We start from the raw sequence: 21262 nt of genomic DNA on the forward strand, positions 1-21262 counted from the left end.
GATAAATTAAAATGGCAAAAGGTACGGTATAAAGGGGGAAGAATCCCCGCGTGACAATTAACAACATGAGTTCTCTTTATCAAAAGGAGCCAGTGCTCCATCTGTCTCGTCCTGACGTGGCCCTCGTTCCTCATTAACACCAAGGAGGCTCCTGGAGAGCACTCAGATAGCCTGGCAAGCAACAGGCTGCTCAGAAGGACGCAGAGTGACAGTATCTCCCCCGACCCAAGCATGATCTATTACAGCATGTGTGTCCCACACGCCCCACGGCTCTAAGACGCGCCAGAAGCGTCAGGCTAAAGCAAACAAACGTGGCAGAAGTGTCAGGAATACTGAGAGAGTAAGCAAAGATTTTCTCATCACCAGGGAACCTGTGCTCCTCGTCTGACCTAGAAACCGAGAGAAATGAGCCCCACCCAGCTCTTCTCCAGTCATCTTCCCTGCAGAGTAAAGAAGAGATGCGATGCTGGCGGATCAGCATCCTGGAAGTGCCCCGGACCAGCAAATGAACAAGGACCAAGAGGCTTTAGAGAAATCGGACGTGGGCAAGGGAGAGTTTGCTTTACGCGTGGCACCCAGGACTGGCAGGGCAGAGGGCTGGGGGATGCTGTGCTTTGCCAAGACAATGGCGTTCTTTGTCTAGCTGACATCTTTGCCTGCGGCATCATCAGCCAGACAGAACAAGGAAAGTGATGTGCTTTTGACCTCCCTGAGAATTGTACTCCAGAAAGAATGATCTTTTCTTCCATGTAGAGCTACTAAGAAAAACCAAAAAACGAAACTTCAGATACCTGAGTTTTCCTTCAGACTTATAGCTCACCCATGTCTATAAAGCACAGTGGCACTTACATATCAGGAGACAATTTCCCAGGGATAAATCCAGCATCTTATGGGTCAAAGATAAAACATTTTGTTCCTATCCTAACCCAAACTCCAACACAAAGGTTCCTACTGCTTTCTATTTCAACATTCACTCCTCACATCACATAAGAGGTACAAAAAAGTGAACTCATTCCCAATGAGCCAGTATTGCTCCACCAATCTCTACTTCTCTCAGTTTTTAGAAGAAGGCATATATTGGTGGCTCTCAACATTGAGTTTGTTGGGCCCTATCTATCCCACCCAATTCAACCCACAAATACCAAGTGACTACTGTGTGCCTACTCTGTGCACTATGCTCTACTGGGATGGAAGTCCAAACAAATCACTGTCCTTATCTTCATGGAACTTATGATCTGGAAGGAAGAAGCAGACCAGGTATAATGAGCACTCCAAAGAATGAGCATATACAGGGTACGCTGGGAGTGCCTAACGGGGAAAAACGGGGGGCCCCTGGGGTTCAATTCCCCAAAGAAGTGAAATTTAAGCTGAGACCTAAGTATGCGTTAGTCAAAGTCAGGGTGGAGTGTTCCAGGCCAAGGGACTAGCATGTACCAAGGCCCCAAGACCAGAAAAGGCTAGAATGACTTATTCATGGAACTGAAGGAAGGGCCTGTTTGGCTGAAAGGCAGGAGAGCAAGGGGAATGCAGGGTGAAAGGAGGCAGACTGGCGTCAGGTGCCAGAAAGTATTATTGCGCATGATAAAGATTTTTGACAAATTTCTTTATCAAGTAGATTTTCTGGACTTAATCCTTACTTTAGACCAGGTATTTAAAGATGGTTTTAGAAAAAACAGAGGCATTTAATTTGTGGATTGGCTTCATAAACGGAAGGGCTACTTGGTGAGGCACAGACCTTCTTAGGGGGCAAGTATCCCGTTAGTAACGGTTCTCAGATTAGAACAAGTGTTGGTAGGGCTGTTTGCTATACACATGTAAGAATCAGCACTGTGATACGCAGGTTACCATGCAAGCCTTCTTGTGGATGAGCACACACATGTGTACACACAAAAGAAACAAAACTGTACTCACTCCCAGTCACTATTACTTTTAAAACTGAACATGGAGTACAAATTCCTTAAAAAGAAATTGCATTAAATTGCATGAGACCTAGACAGGCATTCAAACAGCTGATGTCTTTGTTCCTACCAGGCACTTCCTCGCCACATTTACTAAACTTACAGTACAATTTCCTACTGCGCACACAGGGACTTCAGTAACTAGGTGGACATTAGATTACATCACCCAAGACAGTACAACCAGAGAAGGTATTTCAATCTTGGGAGACAGTAACAACTACGGTAAAGTGAATCCCCAGACAGGGAGAACACCGAAGGTGTGACTTTTCAATCTCGAAGGAGCATGAGATGCGCACGGAAAAGGTCAGTGCTGTGCTAGAGGGGGCAGCTAACCAGACCGTACAGACTGAGGCTGAGGGGACCAGCCTTGGAAATCGCAGGGCAAATAAGTATTTGAGATAATAGCAAATATTGATAAAATCTGCCCAAGTGCACTTATTTTTCTTGAAGAAAAAGGTGAGCAAAGGAAGTAGAGTCATTTTGTCACGGAAAGACTTTCGCAGCTCTAATTACTCCCGATAGCTATAATTTACAAGTTTTGGGTAGACAGAAATCGTTAAGATTCACACATTTTCAGACCAACAGCTGCCACTATTAGTAAGCAAATTGCCAAGTCTTCTGCACGGTGGTGGCCGGCTATCTGTGGCACAGTCAGGTGACAAGCCAGAAATGCAAAGAGGCCAGCCACATCAAGAGGGCCCTGGTGCTCCTACTCCCTATGGGGCTGGCACAGGACAACTGTCAAGAGACAAAAAATTACAACTGCCATTACAGAAATATTTCAATCTTCGCAGAGAACAAGGAATGATACATACCGTGCAAAGAAGGACGCCTCTTTTGGAATGTGAGAATTCCTGAAACACTGCTGTTCTTTCCTACAAAAACAAGGAAAAATAGGACCTTACAACTCTGAGATAAATTCCAGCAAGGTAGGCTTAGATTTCCCTAACTCTCTGCTATAGCTATTTTTAGGCAGAGAGGTTTGCCAGGAAAAAGGAAGAAGTGCATTCTTTACATCTTTGATGACAACCCTGCACTTACAGGACCAGACTTCGGAGACTATGGTAAAGTAGCAGAGTTTTGAGGTCAGCACATTTCAATAAGACAATTCCAAGGTGAGCACACCCTTCAGAAACAGCCAATAAAGCCAAAGGTCACAAAGTGCCATACGCAGGGTTCCAAACTCAGAATTTATCCTAAACACGTTCAGTTCACCTACAAGTGCTCTAGAGCTGTGGTCCCCAACCCAGGAACTGGTCCCCAGGCTGTTGGGGCCCAGCCACAGAGCTCCACCTCTTCCCCCAACCCCTGCCTGTGGAAAAACTGTCTTCCATGAAAGTGGTCCATGGTGTCAAAAAGGTTGGGGACCATTGCTCTACAGGAATAAAAAATTACCAACCTTCCTCACTACAGAAGAATTATTTTAAAACTAACTTTTGCAAAGATTAAAAATTTACAAAACTATATATTTTAATTATAGAAAAATTATATTTAAGTTAAAGGAAGAAAACAAAAAATCATCCTACCACTAAAGGCAAACCACCACCAGTAACACCTTGATGTTTCCTGCATCTCTTTTTCATGCATAACTAAATATGCAGCTTTTTAAAAAATGGCATCCTACTACAGATACTATTAACAAACTCTTATGTATCAATAGAATGGGAACATCTTTCATGCCAATAAATACACAGCTGAATTTATCTAATCCTCACAAAAACCCTATGAATAGGTACTATTATCATGCCCATTTTCCAGAAGAAAAAACTAAGGCACAAAGAGGTTAAGGAACTTGTCCAGGGGACATGTACACAGCTAATATAGGGCTGAACTGATTTTCGAACCCATGGAGTTGTGTTCCAGAATCAGTGCTATGACTCTCAAAAGTACAGACGCATTTGTCCAGTTTGCTACATGGTCTTTATGAGGATCATTTTTAGTGGTTGCATTTTTGAATCATAATCACAAAAGTTCTTGGACTTTCATCACAACTATTATGAAACATCTTCAAATAATAACTTCTCTCTTATGCTGATAAACTTATTTAGAATCATGACAATCATATAAGGAGACCACACTAAACTCTTATGGGGCAGTGGCCAAGATAACAAGCCAGGAAGATGTAACTGGGACTGTTTTAGCTTAGTCTGGAACAAGACCCTCCACAAAAGGCAGGCATATTACCTCCTATCTTCCACTATGAAAGCTAAATATTTAATACACAACATAAGTAAAATATTAACAATTAAACTATGAAAAAAACTGGATTACTCCTGAAAGACAGATAACAACAACAATAATGGCACCTAACATTTATTGAGTACTTACTGTGTGCCAGGCCCTGTAATAAAAACTTTATCTGAATTAACTCAATGAATCTTCACAATCATCCTATAAAGTAAGTACTATTAATACCTCCATTTTAGAAACCATGAAACTGAGGCACAGAGAGGTTAAATATTTACCTGAGGTCACACAGCCAGTAAATAATAGAGCCAGGACAAGAACACAGTTTGCCCCAAGAGGGCACGGCTATCAACGCCATGCTAGACTTCCCTGTTATAACAGTCTTTATATAATTTAACTATAGAATCTTTTGTATGATCCATTAAAATTCCTACATTCTTCTGAGTTCATATCCAGCTCCTCTATCATCCTCAGACCTATGCTGCAGAATGCCTCTGGTAAAACCAGATTCGGAGGATTTGTAAACTAAGTTTAAAACAAACAAACAAACAAACAAAAACCCAGAGAAGACTCCCTATAGCAAAAGCAATCTTAAACAAAAAGAACGAATTGGGAGGCAGCAATTTACCAGACTTCAAACTATACTACAGGCTATAGTAACTAAAACAGCATGGTACTGGCACAAGAACAGACACATAGACAATGTCAGAACAGAACTGAAAACCAAGATATAAAACCATCCTCATATAGCCATCTAATCTTTGACAAAGTAGACAAAAACATACACTGGGGAAAAGAATCCCTATTCAATAAATGGTGCTGGGAAAATTGGATAGCCACATGTAGAAGACTGAAACAGGATCTGTACCTCTCACCTCTCACAAAAATCAACACATGGTGGATAACACACTTAAACCTAAGGCATGAAACTATAAGAATTCTAGAAGAAAATGTTGGAAAAACTCTTATAGACATTGGCCTAGGGAAAGAATTTTTGAAGACCCTAAAGGCAATCACAGCAACAACAAAAATAAATAAATGGGACCTGGTCAAATTAAAAAGCTTCTGCATGGCCAAGGAAACCATCACGAGAGCAAACAGACAACCTACAGAATGGGAGAAAATATTTGCATGCTACACATCTGATAAATGGCTGATAACTAGAATCTAGACAGAACTTAAGAAAATTAACAACAAAAAATCAAACACCCCCATCAAAAAGTGGGCAAAGGACATGAACAGAAACTTTTCAAAAGAAGATAGACTAATGGCCAACAAACATATGAAAAAATGCTCAACATCTCTAATCGTCAGGGAAATGCAAATCAAAACCACAATGAGCTATCACTTAACTCCAGTGAGAATGGCTTTAATCAAAAACTCCCAAAACATTAAATGTTGGCATGGATGTGGAGAGACAAGAACACTTATACACTGCAGGTGGGACTGCAGACTAGTACAACCTCTGTGGAAAGCAACATGGAGATACCTCAAAGAGCTACAAGTAGAATTACCATTTGATCCAGCAATTCCATTACTGGGCATTTACTACCGAAAGGAAAAAAAGACATTCTATAAAAAAAGACACCTGCACTAGAATGTTTATAGTAGCACAAGTCACAATTGCAAAGATGTGGAAACAACCCAAGTGCCCATCAATACATGAGTGAATTAATAAAATGTGGTATGTATACCATGGAGTTCTACTCAACCACAAAAACAATGGTGATCTAGCACCTCTTGTATTATCCTGTATAGTAGAATGGGCACTTAGTTGAGCCCATTCTACTAAATGAAGTATCACAAGAATGGAAAAACAAGCACCGCATGTACTTACCATCAAATTGGCATTAACTGATCAACACTTATGTACACATATAGTAGCAACATTCAATGGGTTGTGGGCAGGTGGGAGGGGAGGTAGGGATGGATATATTCATACCTAATGGGTGCAGTGTGCATCATCTGGGGATGGACGTGCTTGAAGCTCTGACTTGGGTGGGGCAAAAGCAATTATGTAATCTAAATATTTGTACACCCATAATATGCTGAAATAATAAAAAAACCCAAAACTATAAATGGCATTAAAGAATGAAATCAGCAAACCTGATTGAATCAGAGATCCTAAAGGTAAAAACCAAGAGTTTATAGAATTCACAAAGGCTAGACTATTCAAGGACTTTTTTTTTTTTTTTTTTTTTTTTTTTTGAGACAGAGTCTCGCTTTGTTGCCCAGGCTAGAGTGAGTGCCGTGGCGTCCTAGCTCACAGCAACCTCAAACTCCTGGGCTCCAGTGATCCTTCTGCCTCAGCCTCCCGGGTAGCTGGGACTACAGGCATGTGCCACCATGCCCGGCTAATTTTTTATATATATATCTCAGTTGGCCAATTAATTTCTTTCTATTTATAGTAGAGACGGGGTCTCGCTCTTGCTCAGGCTGGTTTTGAACTCCTGACCTTGAGCAATCCGCCCGCCTCGGCCTCCCAAGAGCTAGGATTACAGGCGTGAGCCACAGCGCCCGGCCTTATTCAAGGACTTTTATATAATTTTGTGAAGAACAATCTGTGTCCTTGAGTGACCTTGAGCATGTTCACTTTCCTGGGTCTCCACTTCCTTAATTATTAAAACCAAAAAAGAAGCTGGACTTGTTTGGTATATCATACCTCTAATGTCCCTTTTAGCTCTAAAAATGGTATAATTTTTAAAGCTGGTTCTAGTCAAACCTTGTTCTGATTCCTAGCTTTCTTTCACTCTTTCCAATTTTCTCAGCTGCCTGGTAACCTCTCTGCTAGGATGAAATGGCTCTTATTTCCAACCCGTTTGTCATTTCTTTCCCAATTCCAGCGAGTACATCTCACTCCTGGACTCCACCCTGACTCCCTAAATGAATGGCCTAGTTAAGAGTAGTGGAATGAGACACACATAGCTTAGTACCTAAAGTAAGGGAAATGTAATACTCTTCTTTCTGAACACAAATCTTACTCCGTGCCAAGAAAGAACTGGAAACCCGAAGCCCCTTTGGTACACAGTACCCTCTCCCAACCAAAAGTGTTCAGAGTGCAGCGCTGTGTCTTGTTGACAATGACAGCAGCCGTGCTCAGCAGTACCATATGGGATCCACAATTTAGCTCCATTAATGCTCTTAATTTGAAGACATCAAGCCCTAATTACACACTGGGTACTAAAAAGGCAAAACCCTTCCCTGGTGCCAGCTACTTAGTGGTACTCTGTTGCCTTAACAGCTGGTTGAGGTAGATTCAGGCCAAGCCAGGGCCTATGAGCTCTCTCAGGTGGAAGAGACCAGCTCTTGGAGCAAAAGCAAAGGGGAACAATAGACTCCCTTTGCCCACATCAATCCAGCAGTGTGATCCACTTCTAGTTCCAGCGGGTCACCCATTTTTGGCTGATTCTTGCCTTGCCCAGTGGAGTCTACAAGGGGCACAAGCCGGCGCTGAGCCTAAAGGATGAGTTTCCTGGGACTCAGGTTTGTTCCCGTGTCCACTCAGGGCCACACTGCCGCATGGGGAGAGATCAGCGCTCACCTCCTGCTCCATGTTGCCATGCAGCCGTAGGAATTTTAATCGCGTGGAGGCAGATGGTAACTGCCCTAATGCGGGGGTGCCTGAGCTGCTCAGCAGGGTCTGCAGAAAGAGGTTGTAGTGGAACTCCACCAGCTCACAACTTGAGAAAAAGACAATCATCTTCTGGTCCTTTTCAAACTACATGAGAGAAGAGGGCAAGAGAGAAATCATACTTTTTAAGATTAGGTGACACTAAAATTAGTGTTTCTCTAAAATACATTGTCATTAGTCATGCTGGCCCCAATTTGGAAACACAGGTGACAGACAGCTTTAAATTATTAAAAAACAAAAGCAGTGATATTCCAGTCTACAAAGAATGGAGAAAAGGAAAACGACATAGCTATAATCTCAAACAGGCTTTCCATATCTGAGAAAAACAAATACAATTTAGAGTGCAGCCATGCATTGGCTGTGTTCCTTTCACTTGCCACACACAATACTAGCCAGCTCTTTAAGCAGAAATGTTGGAGTTTTATCCTCAAGCCTTTCCACCTGCTATTTTCCCCTATCCCAGAGAAAGTTATCAGGAGTCTACTAAATAAACATGGTATCATTAGGGAACATGAACACAGCCCTGCTATTTACCTCGCATCCAGCATGTTTCTGCCACCTATGATGCTCCTCATATTGGTCCCACGAAAGATATTTAAGGTAGATTTTAAGTGGAACATCATGGCTACAATTGACCTCTGATTCTTTTCCACTATGCTAGAACCACTGACTGAAAGGTCTGCATCCATGGACTCAGAAATAAGCTGGAAAACTGTTTCTGTGGGTGTGTGTGAACTCACTGTTATCAATGTTTGACACAAACAAAATAGGTCTTTCTTCCCTGGATCAAGACAGGTCAGTGCCGAGTCCTACCTTGCATTTCTGAAGGATGAAGGCCGCTAGGGAGACAAGCCTCAGTTTGCTGGGAACCAATGTCACGTGCTGGTCCAAACGCTCTGGTATTGCAAAGCTGTCCAGCTCATCACCAGTTTGTGGATGAGAGACTTCTTGGGCCACTTTGCCCTTTGGGTTAAATTGGTCATGGCTTTCGTCCAGGACAGAAATAGTGACTGGACTGTGCAAACTGATATCAGCTAGCCGTGCTACACCTTGGATAAAATGCAGATAACAAAAACACACTGTGAAACTGGTCACCGATGCATATCCCACGCAGCACCATCCAGGTCTATTAAGAAATTCCTGTGGTTAGCACTGTGTCCCAGCACCAATCTGACTGCCTGATGGCCAATTTGGTGGGGCAGACTTACCAAAGAGAAAGTTATCAGGAGTCTAGTAAATAAACACCAGCTGTTAGGGAACATGAGCACAGCCCCTACCTGCCTCATATCCAGCATGTTTCTGCCACCTGTGATGTTCCTAATACCGGTCCCAGGAAAGATATTTAAGGTAGATGTTAAGTGGAACATCACGGTGATAACTGACCTCTGATTCTTTTCTGCAATGCTAGAACCACTGACTGAAAGGCCTGCATCCACGGACTCTCTCCGTGGCCTAACAGCCGATCCGCACCAGTGCCTTACAAACTCGCATCTACGAAGGCCATACAAAAGGGTACTAACAGATGTCTGTGCCAACCCCCACCTCCCAAAAGGGTTCTTTGGCCAAGTAAGTTGCAGAAAACCTCCGACTGAAAAGGTTTCAGGAAAGCTTTTTTGCTACAAGCCCTCTCACGACCTTTATTGTGTTAATGGGCACCGTGAATAACCAAGGGGAACATGAGGGGACATTTGTTTTGTAACCTTTTTCTACCACAGAGTCCCTTTTCCATGAATTATCTGTCAAAATTAATGTTACTTAGAACACACTTTCAGCACTGTGAGGAGCACACGAACGGCATCTGGTCTGCGCACGTGATAATGTGGCCTACTAAATCAAGTAAAGCAGACATGAGAACACGAACGCTGCATTGTTGCTCGACAATGACTCATTGTGTGGGGTGACGCTGGTGGAGAGATGCAACTCTTCCAAGCATTCTCAAAGATCCCGACTATCAAACAGAGCTAAGAATTTCCACCTCATGAGGAAAGAAGACAGAAAGGAGCTGAAAGAATATATTTGTTGGCTGGGTATGGTGGTTCATGCCTGTAACTTTAGCTCTCTGGGAGGCCAAGGTAGAAGGATTGCTTGAGGCCAGGAGTTTGAGACCAGCCTGAGCAAGAGCAAGATCCCATCTCTACAAAAAAAAATAAAAATTGGCCGGGTGTAATGGCATTCTCCCGTAGTCGCAGCCACTGAGGAGGCTCAGGCCTCCTCAAGAATTGCTTGAGCCCAGGAGTTTAGGCTTATGCTGAGCTGTGATAATGCCCCTGCGTTCTAGCCAGGGCAACACAGCAAGACTGTCTCAGGAAAAATAAAAAAAAATTTTTTTTCTAAATGTTTAAAGTTCATTATCTCTTCAGAAGAAAAGCAGAATGATTACATTAAAGCATGCACTTGGATGAGAGGTCATTATCTTCACTGCAAGGGCCCTGCTCTCTGTGGGCTGCAATTGTAATAAAAATCTGACGAAGCCACTAGGCCAACAGCAGTAGCCTTTTCTCTTCCTCTGTACCCTAGCACGAGCACCAGCAGCATTCTCTTTACTTGAGATGATTCTGGATCTGGCACCTGCCCTTTCTTCCTTTTCGCATTCCCTAGACGACTGGACGAGGGAGGCTGGGAATGTAGGACATGTAATTTGAAAAAGCAATTCTCTGGGGTCACTTTCCCTGCTCCTCCAAGGTTGAGAATCATCGCTGGCAAACAGCTAGGATTATGCCTATGTCTCTCTTCTTCATTAAGAACACAGAAGGTCCCATCACTTCTTTTCAACTCACCTTCTGTGAGTGTCGCCGACAGCAAGACGTTCTGTCGCTCCTGGCACTCGGCATTTATAGCATTGAGTATTATTGTGATATCCTTTTCAAAACCCAAATCCAAGATTCTGTGGTCATAAGAGAAGAAATTTTAATCTACATGAAGAGTAAATGTGGTCCAAGGGGCTACAGAAGTTGCAACGAAGACAGCAGAAATAGCTTTTTTCTTCTACCTTTCATGATTCCTAGATGAGGCTCACCTGTCTGCTTCATCAAACACCAACCACCGTATCCGACTAAAATGAATGTTCTTTGTGGATTTTATATGATCCACCAGACGTCCAGGAGTTGAGATAAGAATATTTATTCCTTTGCGGAGTCTGTTTAAAATTATATAACATAAAAGAAAGTAAATCAAACAGGGCTATATCAATAGAAAATACAGGAAAAAGGCAAAGAAGATATCCATCTCATGCATAGCATAAATGTGCCATAGCCTAATATCATAACAAAACATGACAACTTGGTAAAAAAGATATAATTGAGTATTTCCCTCACCTGAAGAATGCAATTGTTAAGATCTGAAATTACATTTAAAATCATGAAACCTTAACTTTGAAAGGACTCTTAACTATATAATCTAATGCTCTTTATCTAATTCATAAATCCTTTTTAGAACATTCCAGATAGATGGTCATCTGGCCTGTTCTTGAAGTCTCTGTGCCAGGGAACCTATTACCTAAGAAAGTTAGCCCAAGACAGTGTGCTCTAATTGCCAGAACATTTTTTTCTTATACTAAACCCTTTTTGTAACTTCCACACATGGACCTCAGGTGTGCCCTATGGATGATACAAAATAAATCAAATTTCTTACTCCCCAAACAACTGTTATCCCATTATTCCAAAGTAATAAAAGCCTCCACATTTCAGCTGAATGTATTTTCTAGTTTTCTCTGCAGTTCAGTATGGTCGTGTGCCTATGTTCTAGCAATGGGATAAAAAGATAAAGGGAGTATGCAAGTTGCATGAACACCTTCACAGACTATGAGGTAACCTTGAAAATGGACACCTCCCATAATGGCACAAAAAGATAAAAGGAGCCTGGGTCCTGACACTGGACTGGTTCCATCAGACTTCAACTTTTTTTTTTATTTCCCATCAGACTTCTTAAATGTGAAAGAAAAATACAACTTCTATATTGTTTGTGCCAATGCTGTTATAATTGTTATCATTTACAGGTGGATAATCCTAACCAATATTTTTAGGTTCCAAGTTTAATATTTACCCCTTAGTTATAGACTACAAGCATAGTTGGGTGTGATTACTAATTATTAATATTAAGCTATAATACAATAAAAATGTTTTAAAAAGAATGAAGACAAGTTGAGATTTACTCGTTGCACCAATTTTCAACTGACACCTATTGTAAGTTCTAACACAGAATTAGGAATCAATGTATTTGGGTATAAAAAGCAAGTTGCAAAGCATCATGTAAGTTTATGATCTTATTTTTGTAAAACCAAACAACAAAACCCAAATATCCAACATACACAAAAAGGAGTCATACCTAGGGGGCGTACACTAAACAAGAGAGACTGTGGGGTAGCGCAGGGGTGAGAGTTAGGAAGGTGATGAGCACTGTTACCAACTACATCAGAAGGAAACCTGGCTGTAGGTTCATCAGTACTGTAAAAAATAGCACCGTCTAGAGGTGACCGCTCCCCACTGACTCAATCTGTCCCTATGTACTGGGACTAGGAAGCTCAGTCTGAGACAAGGCTCTCTGCAGGTTTAGAAGGACCAAGTCTTACTGAGGAAGGCAAGAAAGACAGATTCAAAAAGGAATTAACAACCAACAAACCTCTTCCTACCTGGCTTTTTCTGATTTTCTCTTTTCTCCTCCCATTAACACTCCAGGCACAATCCAGGTAAATGGCTACAGAAATAAACAGACCAAAACCAACATGAAGCCCCCTTTACTGAACATACAGAGACTGATTCTAAATTCCTTTTCCTTAAACAAGTTGGGAAGGAGAATTCAGGCTTCTCATTGTTTGAAGTGTTACTGGGTAGATATTATTCCTAGACATTGCCCACCCATGGTTACTATAAGCAGTCACTTGAATTGTAGCTGTACAAGTAGCTGCTAACACTGTAAGCGAGAAATGTAAGCTTTTTAAATGATTCAAGTAGCTTCTCTATCTTCCTCTGTGGAGCCTGAACTGAAAGCACATTTCAGTAAATCTATTGCCTTTTTCCCCCCAGTTAAGATAAAACCAAAGCAATGCCTTTCCCTACTTCCCACCCATGATAAAAAAAAGGACAGATCAATTCATGATCTAATTTGGTGGGTTAGCAGGCTTTGGCTCTAAAGCCTTCTCTCTTCTTTCTTAAACAAACCCTACTTGCAGCTTTTTAAGTTGCTCTCTACTGGATCACTGTTAAGGTTGTACCTGTAAACTTCTGTATGTGGCTTGCTAGTAACTATCAATACGATGAACAAATTATAGGACTTTAAGCATCAGGAAACACTGATAATCCAGCCAAGTTAGAAACTGATAGTTTGGTTTAGGTCAGTAAAAATCTATACCTAGAGAAAGCAGAGACATCCAGGCAAAAGGGAAATAAAAGTAATTTTTCTCTCTCTGAAAATAAAGACTACAATATATTAAATCTTTCCTCTAAAAGTCAGAAAAAAAGGTAAAACTGAACTCAAGATTTTCCTTACCTTAAGCAGTTTCTGGACGGTGTCAAAGCTTTGTAGAGCCAGCTGTAAATATTAAAAAGTTATAGATAATGAGCAGGATCCCTTCTTCCTTTTTTAAAAAAAGACAATGTAAAGTGATTAAGATTCAAACTTGGACCTCAAGTTAAGAGTTAAGAAGGAAAAAATCCTGTACACAGAATCTACTCTGAAAATATACCTTGTTGTCAGACTGGTTCTGCAACCTGTCAGTTTGGGGAATGAAAGTAAAGACACCACATTTATTTTTCTTGGACATATGCAAAAGTAGTGTTTTGTGCTCCCTCTGCTGGCTCAAATTCCCAGAGTGCCACACAGAGATGTTCAAGGCCATGGTGCACAAAGATGTAATAGAATGAAACAAAGTCAACCAGAATTTGTCCCCCTTAGAAAGATAAAGAATATGTCTGAAGGGATAAAGTAGAATAGTAATGCAGGTTAGCTTTTTGGAACTTCACTTTAAAGGTGATATGACTGTATCCTATAACTACGCCAGGGTAACTAAAGACTGGGAGATGGTCATTCCCTAAGTTTATAAAAACAAAACCAACAAGTCCAATGGAAAACAGGGAAAGTGTAAATTAATGTAGGTTATAACCATTAACAACCTTCAAAAAAGCCTCTTACAGAATCCCATTACCCAAGGATATATATACAGTTTCTATGTATTTAGTATTCATAAAGCATCCTAGGGAAGTAGCAAATTTGCTGCTGTAAAAATTTAAATAGCTTGTGCCTGATACTTCATTGGACTGAGCTGAGATAGGGCACTGTATAAAAGGCTGACTTGAAACTTCCATCTCCGTGATCAATATTCTGCAAGGAAGTGATTAGCATTTGATATAGAAAACAGACACTCTAATCTGAAATTGCCTTTGTAGGCAAATAAAATAGACCAAATAGAAGAGATTTCCACCAAGAAAGAAAAAAATATTGAGAAGCTTAACTTTCAGAAACAAGTAAAATTTTTTGTAGCAGTAGCTTCTTAAAAAAAAAGGTTCATTTTCAGAGCAAACTGCTTCTGTTTTTAAGATTAAAAAAAAAAACTACAAAAATGCAATTCTCTTCCTCTTAAAGAAACATAAATTTAAGAATGTCATTAGGTTTTAGACAACAGGAAAATGCTCTTCTATACTTAACTTGCGATTTTCAAAAACTATTTGAATTTTTCTTCTTGATAGTAACCAGCAAAATGGTTCCTGGGCAAATAAAAGAGCATGCAGTGGTTTGTGCAGTAGGAAGAAAGATGGTAAAACAACTTTTAAATTGAACGGTACTGTATGTACTTAAAACTCACCCCAGAAGTGAGCCCACTTACCTCTCTCGTCGGCACTAGTACCAGAGCATAGGGGCCATCACTGCGCTATTGACACAGAGAAAAGAAATACCATGAGTAGAATGAACCAAGGTCAGATTCCAAATGTATAGGACTTAAGGGTGGCCAGTTATAGAACATCAAAGGCATTCTCAGTGAAGAAAGGGACAAAACAAGGATTTCCACTAACTCCATTATTCTGGAACATTGTTCTAGAGGTCTTGGCCCAAGCAATCAGACAAAAGAAAGAAATATGATGTATAAAATTGGAAAGTAGGAGCCAAAATTATCATTATTAGCAGATGATGTTACTTTATCGTAGGAAAAGAACTTCAAGAGAATTAATTAAAAATCTATTACAAATAAGGTAATTTAGCCAAGTAGCTGAATGGAAAATTAACGCATAAAAATCAATAGCCTTCCAATACAAAAAGTGAGAAAATACAATGGAAAAAAAAATCCACACTTATGGTAGTAACAAAAAAGATAAAAAGAATAAGCCTAACAAAAAATGCATAAAATCTATATGAAAAATTTTTTACGTACCTCTGAGGGGCATAAAATAAAAATTGAATAAGTAAGGCCGGGCGCTGTGGCTCACGCCTGTAATCCTAGCTCTTGGGAGGCCGAGGCGGGCGGATTGATCAAGGTCAGGAGTTCAAAACCAGCCTGAGCAAGAGCGAGACCCCGTCTCTACTATAAATAGAAAGAAATTAATTGGCCAACTGATATATATATAAAAAAATTAGCCGGGCATGGTGGTGCATGCCTGTAGTCCCAGCTACCCGGGAGGCTGAGGCAGAAGGATCACTGGAGCCCAGGAGTTTGAGGTTGCTGTGAGCTAGGCTGACGCCATGGCACTCACTCTAGCCTGGGCAACAAAGCGAGACTCTGTCTCAAAAAAAAAAAAAAAAAAAAAAAAAATTGAATAAGTAGAAAGATGTATTCTGTTCCTGAATAAGACTCAATATTATAAATAAGCTAAATCTCCTTAAATCAATCCATAAGTATAATTCTAAGAATGCCGCAAATATGCATATATGCATACATATAAAATACACGTAACCAGACAAGCTGATTTCAAAGTTCATATCGACAAATAAATGTACAAAAATACCCAAGGCATTTATGAAAAACATATCAGACGTTAAAAGATTTTGAAGCTACAGCAATTTAAAAAATTGATGCGGACACATAAATAGAGATTACAATAGCACAAAGAGTCTAGAATAGAATCAAATACATACAGAAATTGAGGAAATAATATAAGGGTCATTTTACATTAGTAAGGAAAAGATGGTTTATTCCAGAGTCTTTTGAGAAAAAATAAAGTTAGAAAAATAAAACTGGAATTAACTTGGCCTTTTTACAGATGACCAAAAACTCAGAAACCCTAGAAGAAAACACTAATAAATTTTATTACATAAAAATTAAAAATTTCAGAATGAGGAAATCATGCCTTAACAAAATCAAAAGTCAAATGACAACCTGGGGAAAAATTATGCCTCAACTAAGATCTGAAGGGCTAATTTCCTTAATTTATAAAGAAGTCCTATAATTCAATTAAAAAAAAAAAAACTGCCACAGGATTGGAGTTAAAAAAAAAAGATCAACTACTCAAATACACAAATGGAAAAAGGACATAACAGCTAATTTATGGAGATAAGAATTCAAAATATGGCTGTTATACATATGAAAAGGTGTCCAACTTTTCTCCTAAGAAAAATTAAAATGGCAACTACAATACAGTATTTTTCGTATTAAATGAGCAAATTAAATAGCTGATAATGTTGATGAGGGCATGGGCAAACAGGAATTCTCACACTGTTGGTAAGAACACATATTATCTACCAAAATAAAAATGCAAATTCCACTTATAAGAATTTCTCAGGTAGATACATATGTGTACATAAAGAAGTTGTAGAATGTTTTATTTAACTGTAAGTATTTATACCAACCTTGTTTATAGCAAAATATTGAATATAATACAAATTCCACTACCCAATAAGGGAATGATTCCATTAATTATGGTACATACATACAGTAAAATACTAGGCAGCCATTAAAAAGAACAAGACAGCACAATATGGTGCTGATAAGAAACTATCCCAAAAACATATTATAGGAACAAAGCAAGACACAGAACATCAAGCATAACAAGCAACCTTTTGTGTATCAAACCAAGCAAAACAGAAAAACAAAGACTTCAACATAAAAGGAGGAAGAGGAATTATGCATGCTCATATTTGCTTGATGTGGAAAGAATTTCCCTGGGAGGATAAATTAATACAAGAAACTGTTAATAACAACCACTGCATCTTGAGAAGCAAACCATGCAACCAGGGGAAAGTAGAAGGACTTACTTTTCACTATATATATCTTTGGTACTCTTTGAATTTTTTAAACATATACAGTACATCATATCTAAAAAATATTAATGAAAAAATAGAAGACACTAAAGTAATCTGATAAAGGCCCCCAAGTCAATGGTGCCTTGCACATCAAAAGTGCTCAAAGACACTGAATGAATGAATTAAAACAACAAGCTAAGTGCCGATTTGGTAGCAAATTCAATTACAAGTATGGTTTTCATGATAAACATTTTGCATAGTATGTTTTGCATAGTAATGTTTTGCATAGTAAATGTTTTGCATAGTAAACATTTACCCACAAGGAGAAAAGGATTTAGTATTCAAACCAGAGTCGTCTGTACTCAACATCAACTTTGTGAGACTACGCTGAACCCAAGCTAGGAACGGTAAATATGTTAGTACAACAGCATCAATGTGACACTGTGTGACGTTAGGAGATTCTGACATTTCAAAAGGTGTTACTACAGAGAAGAAGAAAGAAAAAATCATTTCCTCGCACAGCACAAGTAAGTGAGGAAGGATGGATGTGACATTAAAAAAATCAGAACCAAAATAACAAAGAGTGTGAACACAGAAAAAGCAGCCATTCTCATGCCATCACCAAAATAATTTGTGAGAATTAAGAATCTGCTGGGTGCCTTGAAATTGCTGCTCCCTCCAGATAAGTTTTTTACAGGTCAAATCGTTTTACAATGAACTCCAAGGGACTATATTGAATATTACTTGAAATAAATGAATTAAATTGGGGCTTGGAAAACTGTGTCTCTACAGAATATGAGACTTTAATAGAATGACCTGTTAGTGATATTAAAAAACATTTGAGCAAAAAACCCTACATGACTTGTTAATGGTTCTGAATATAAGCAAATCAAATCATTTCCCTTTAATGCAGCCACATCACCACATTGATGATGACCGCTAAAACGTAATGAGCACATACTAGCACCACAGGTAAAGACTCTGAGGCACAGAAGATGAAGTTATGTGCCTAGTACACCCAGACCCAGGATCTGAGCACAGCTGCCCACCCCACACACTGTTGTGTATGTCATGTAATCTTTCTCATTCTCAGTTCACAGAGCTATGAAGTGAGAGAGATGGGCTAGAACTCCAGGAGTCATTCCAGGCCAAATATCCCCAAACTCTCCATAAAGAAAAAGCCCTCTACAGGTAAGACGTTCTCCTGGAGTATGTAAGTGCATGATACTTTACAACATGACTGTATAATTTACACTTACTCTCCTCTATGTACCAGGGACTAATTATCTCACTGAAAAGCACTTAATGGGGAAAAAAAATCAGTTACCTTTAGGAAATAAAATTCTCATTTACCCATCTCAGAGAAAATCAATGTTGTTGTTTTTTTTTTTCTTTTTTTTGAGACAGCGTCTCACTCTGTTGCCCGGGCTAGAGTGCCGTGGCATCAGCCTAGCTCACAGCAACCTCAAACTCCTGGGCTCAAGCAATCCTTTTGCCTCAGCCTCCCGAGTAGCTGGGACTACAGGAATGTGCCACCATGCCCGGCTATATCTATATATATGTACATATATACATATAAATATATATATAGTTGGCTAATTAATTTCTTTCTATTTATAGTAGAGACGGGGTCTCGCTCTTGCTCAGGCTGGTTTTGAACTCCTGACCTTGAGTGACCTGCCCGCCTGGGCCTCCCAGAGTGCTAGGATTACAGGCATGAGACACTGCACCTGGCCAGAAAAATCAATGTTAATAGTTAACTAAGGATGCTTCTAATCTTTGCATGCATGTATACACACAATTATTATTTATGAAACTGGAGACATACTATATATACTGTTTTGTAACCTGTCCTTTGTCAATTTAGAGCACTTATTCAAGTTCACACATAGTAACGGGAAAAAAACATCAGTTTTAATGGCTATATCATGCTCTATCATTTGGATGATATCATTGGGTTTCTTTTTTAATTGATTTTAACATATTTTAACCTCATCATTTATCAAACTCATAGTAATCAAAACTGGGAAATTAACAGATTCAACACAATTAATTAAGCTACAGACCTTATTCAAATTTCATCAATTGACCTGTTAATGTCCTATTTCCAGGCTAATATCCAATCCAGGACTGCATGTTATATTTTGTTGTCACATCTTCTTCAATCTGGGATAGTATTTGTTAGTATTCATTAGTATTTGTCTTTTATGATCTTAACCCTTTTGAAGAATACTGGCCAGTTATTTTGGATTTATCTGGCATTCCCTTAAGACTAAATTCAGGTTATGCATTTTTGGCTAGAAAACCACAGAAGTGATGTGTCCTTCTTAGCGCACCGTATCAGGAGGCACATGAGGACAACACATCTCCTTGCTGGTGACACAACACTGATCCCCTGGTTAAGGTGGTGATAGCTGGGCTTCCCCACTGTCAAGTTACTGCTTTTCCCTTTGCAATTAAGTAGTATCTTGTGTGGTGATACCTTGAGACTATGTATTCCATTTCTCATCATACTTTCATCCACGTGTTTTATTAACAGCATCCATGAAAATTCATGCCTGAAACAATATTACTGTGGCATTTGCCAAAAGATGATTTTCCATTTCTATCACTTCTACGTTTATGCATTGGAATTCTACCACAAGGAAGGGCTTTTCCTTCTCCCCCATTTATTTATTCAATAATTTATTTTTATCAGTTTGGACTCATGGATATTTGTTTTAGTCTATGGACTATAATGGAATAATATCATTATTTAGTCTCTCAAATATCAGTTAGGCTTGATACACTCCTAATTCTGTATACCCAAACTAAGAAGAGCAGCAATCAATCAGCTCTTCTCATCTGCTTTGTGCACTCACTTTAATTCCTTACTCCTGGCCTTACTACTTCTTCTCTACTGAAAGAACAAGGGCTGTGTTTGTGGGATTCTGGACTGGAATGGGTTTGAGATCAACCCAAGTTTAGCTCCTTTGGTCCAGGCACCAACAAAACATGTTTCACAACTAAAGACAAATTCTTAAAAACAAGGCAGTCCAATTGTCAAGCTCACTAATTGAGTGTTTATTTTCACATCTATTCATAACAAACCACTATTTTAAATATAAAGTTCAGCCTTCCTAGTAAAAAGTAAACAGTATGTTGAAACTTAGAATACAAGGTTGAAATTTAATTATTTACAAGACTTACAACACAGACTCAAGAGCATAAATGGACAGCTGCAAAATCAACTAATTTTGAGATATTTACTGAGCAATAATTTTCTAACAGGTCCCATGCTAGGTGCTGCAAGACATAGGGACACAGTCCCCATATAGCACAGGAGCCAGTAATTAAACTTTACCATAAGATGACGGTGCACAGTTAGGAGTTCAGTCTCTGTAGCCAAACAGAACTAAGGTCACTGCATGTTTATTTAACTTTCCTAAGCCTGTGTTTCTCTTTGTTAAGACTAGGATAACAATAACACCTACAACTTGATGGGGCAGAGGGCAGTTAAGGATGCAAGAAGGTAATACATGCAAAGCACTGGGCACAATGTTTAACACATGGGGAGCATTTCACAAATGCTCCCTATTATACCTACTATAACAACTGTGAAGTGTATTTATTCTATTTCATTCTAGGCACAGACTTTAGATGCAACATGTTTATGTAATAAATGAATTAAAAGGAGATGAGAAAACAATGCTAAGTCAAAACAGACTATGTCAGCCCTGATATTACTACTACGGCTCAGTCTGACGGTTCCTTATGCACTATGAACAGTAACAGAAAAACACATTTTACACTCACCTGTATTTTTGACTGCATCGCTTGAAGGGACTGGACCACAGGGATGCAATAGGCGAGAGTTTTACCTTTTAAAAAAGTGCAAAAGTAGTTAAAAATCACAGACCCTATAGATGTAAGAAAAGCAAAGGACATAAAGGAAACAGGCTCTTATCTTTGGGTAGTACTAAATTCTGGGGAAAGGTAAACTGCCCATCATACATTCAAGAGTGGTAAAAAGGGACTTCTGTCTGCCACAATTACTAATTTTAATTTGCAAATTCAGTACTTCTAAAAAATCTGAAGCTTCGGCTCCTTTAGCCATCGACTAAGAGAGATTAATATGTTTCCCAAATTGTACAAAAGCTCAACTTGATGGTTGTCTGTAGGAGTTAAAAATTCCTCCTCCGAGGTCCTCGCTACCCTTTCAGATGAGCTTCAGGGGTCAAATAAATGCAGTGCTGATATGCTTAGGAGCCAGTCTGAACCCCAGACGAAGAAACCAAAGGATGGTAAAACCTTTGAGTCTCCAGCTACCCGAATGGTGGCC

At 39.5% G+C, this 21262-nt stretch overlaps 1 protein-coding gene across 1 annotated transcript in view; it reads right to left on the reverse strand.

The window, feature by feature from the left end:
* Positions 1 to 21262, reverse strand: part of DDX31 (DEAD-box helicase 31) — a 72545-nt gene that overhangs the window by 42177 nt on the left and 9106 nt on the right. Inside the window, 9 exon segments of the mRNA XM_012744127.2 lie at positions 2774 to 2833; positions 7687 to 7863; positions 8590 to 8825; positions 10554 to 10660; positions 10793 to 10912; positions 12404 to 12468; positions 13261 to 13302; positions 14594 to 14638; positions 20737 to 20801. Coding sequence (XP_012599581.2) covers positions 2774 to 2833; positions 7687 to 7863; positions 8590 to 8825; positions 10554 to 10660; positions 10793 to 10912; positions 12404 to 12468; positions 13261 to 13302; positions 14594 to 14638; positions 20737 to 20801 — 917 coding nt within the window.

This window comes from Microcebus murinus, chromosome 12, assembly GCF_040939455.1.
Source record: "Microcebus murinus isolate Inina chromosome 12, M.murinus_Inina_mat1.0, whole genome shotgun sequence".
Classification (NCBI taxonomy): Eukaryota; Metazoa; Chordata; class Mammalia; order Primates; family Cheirogaleidae; genus Microcebus; species Microcebus murinus.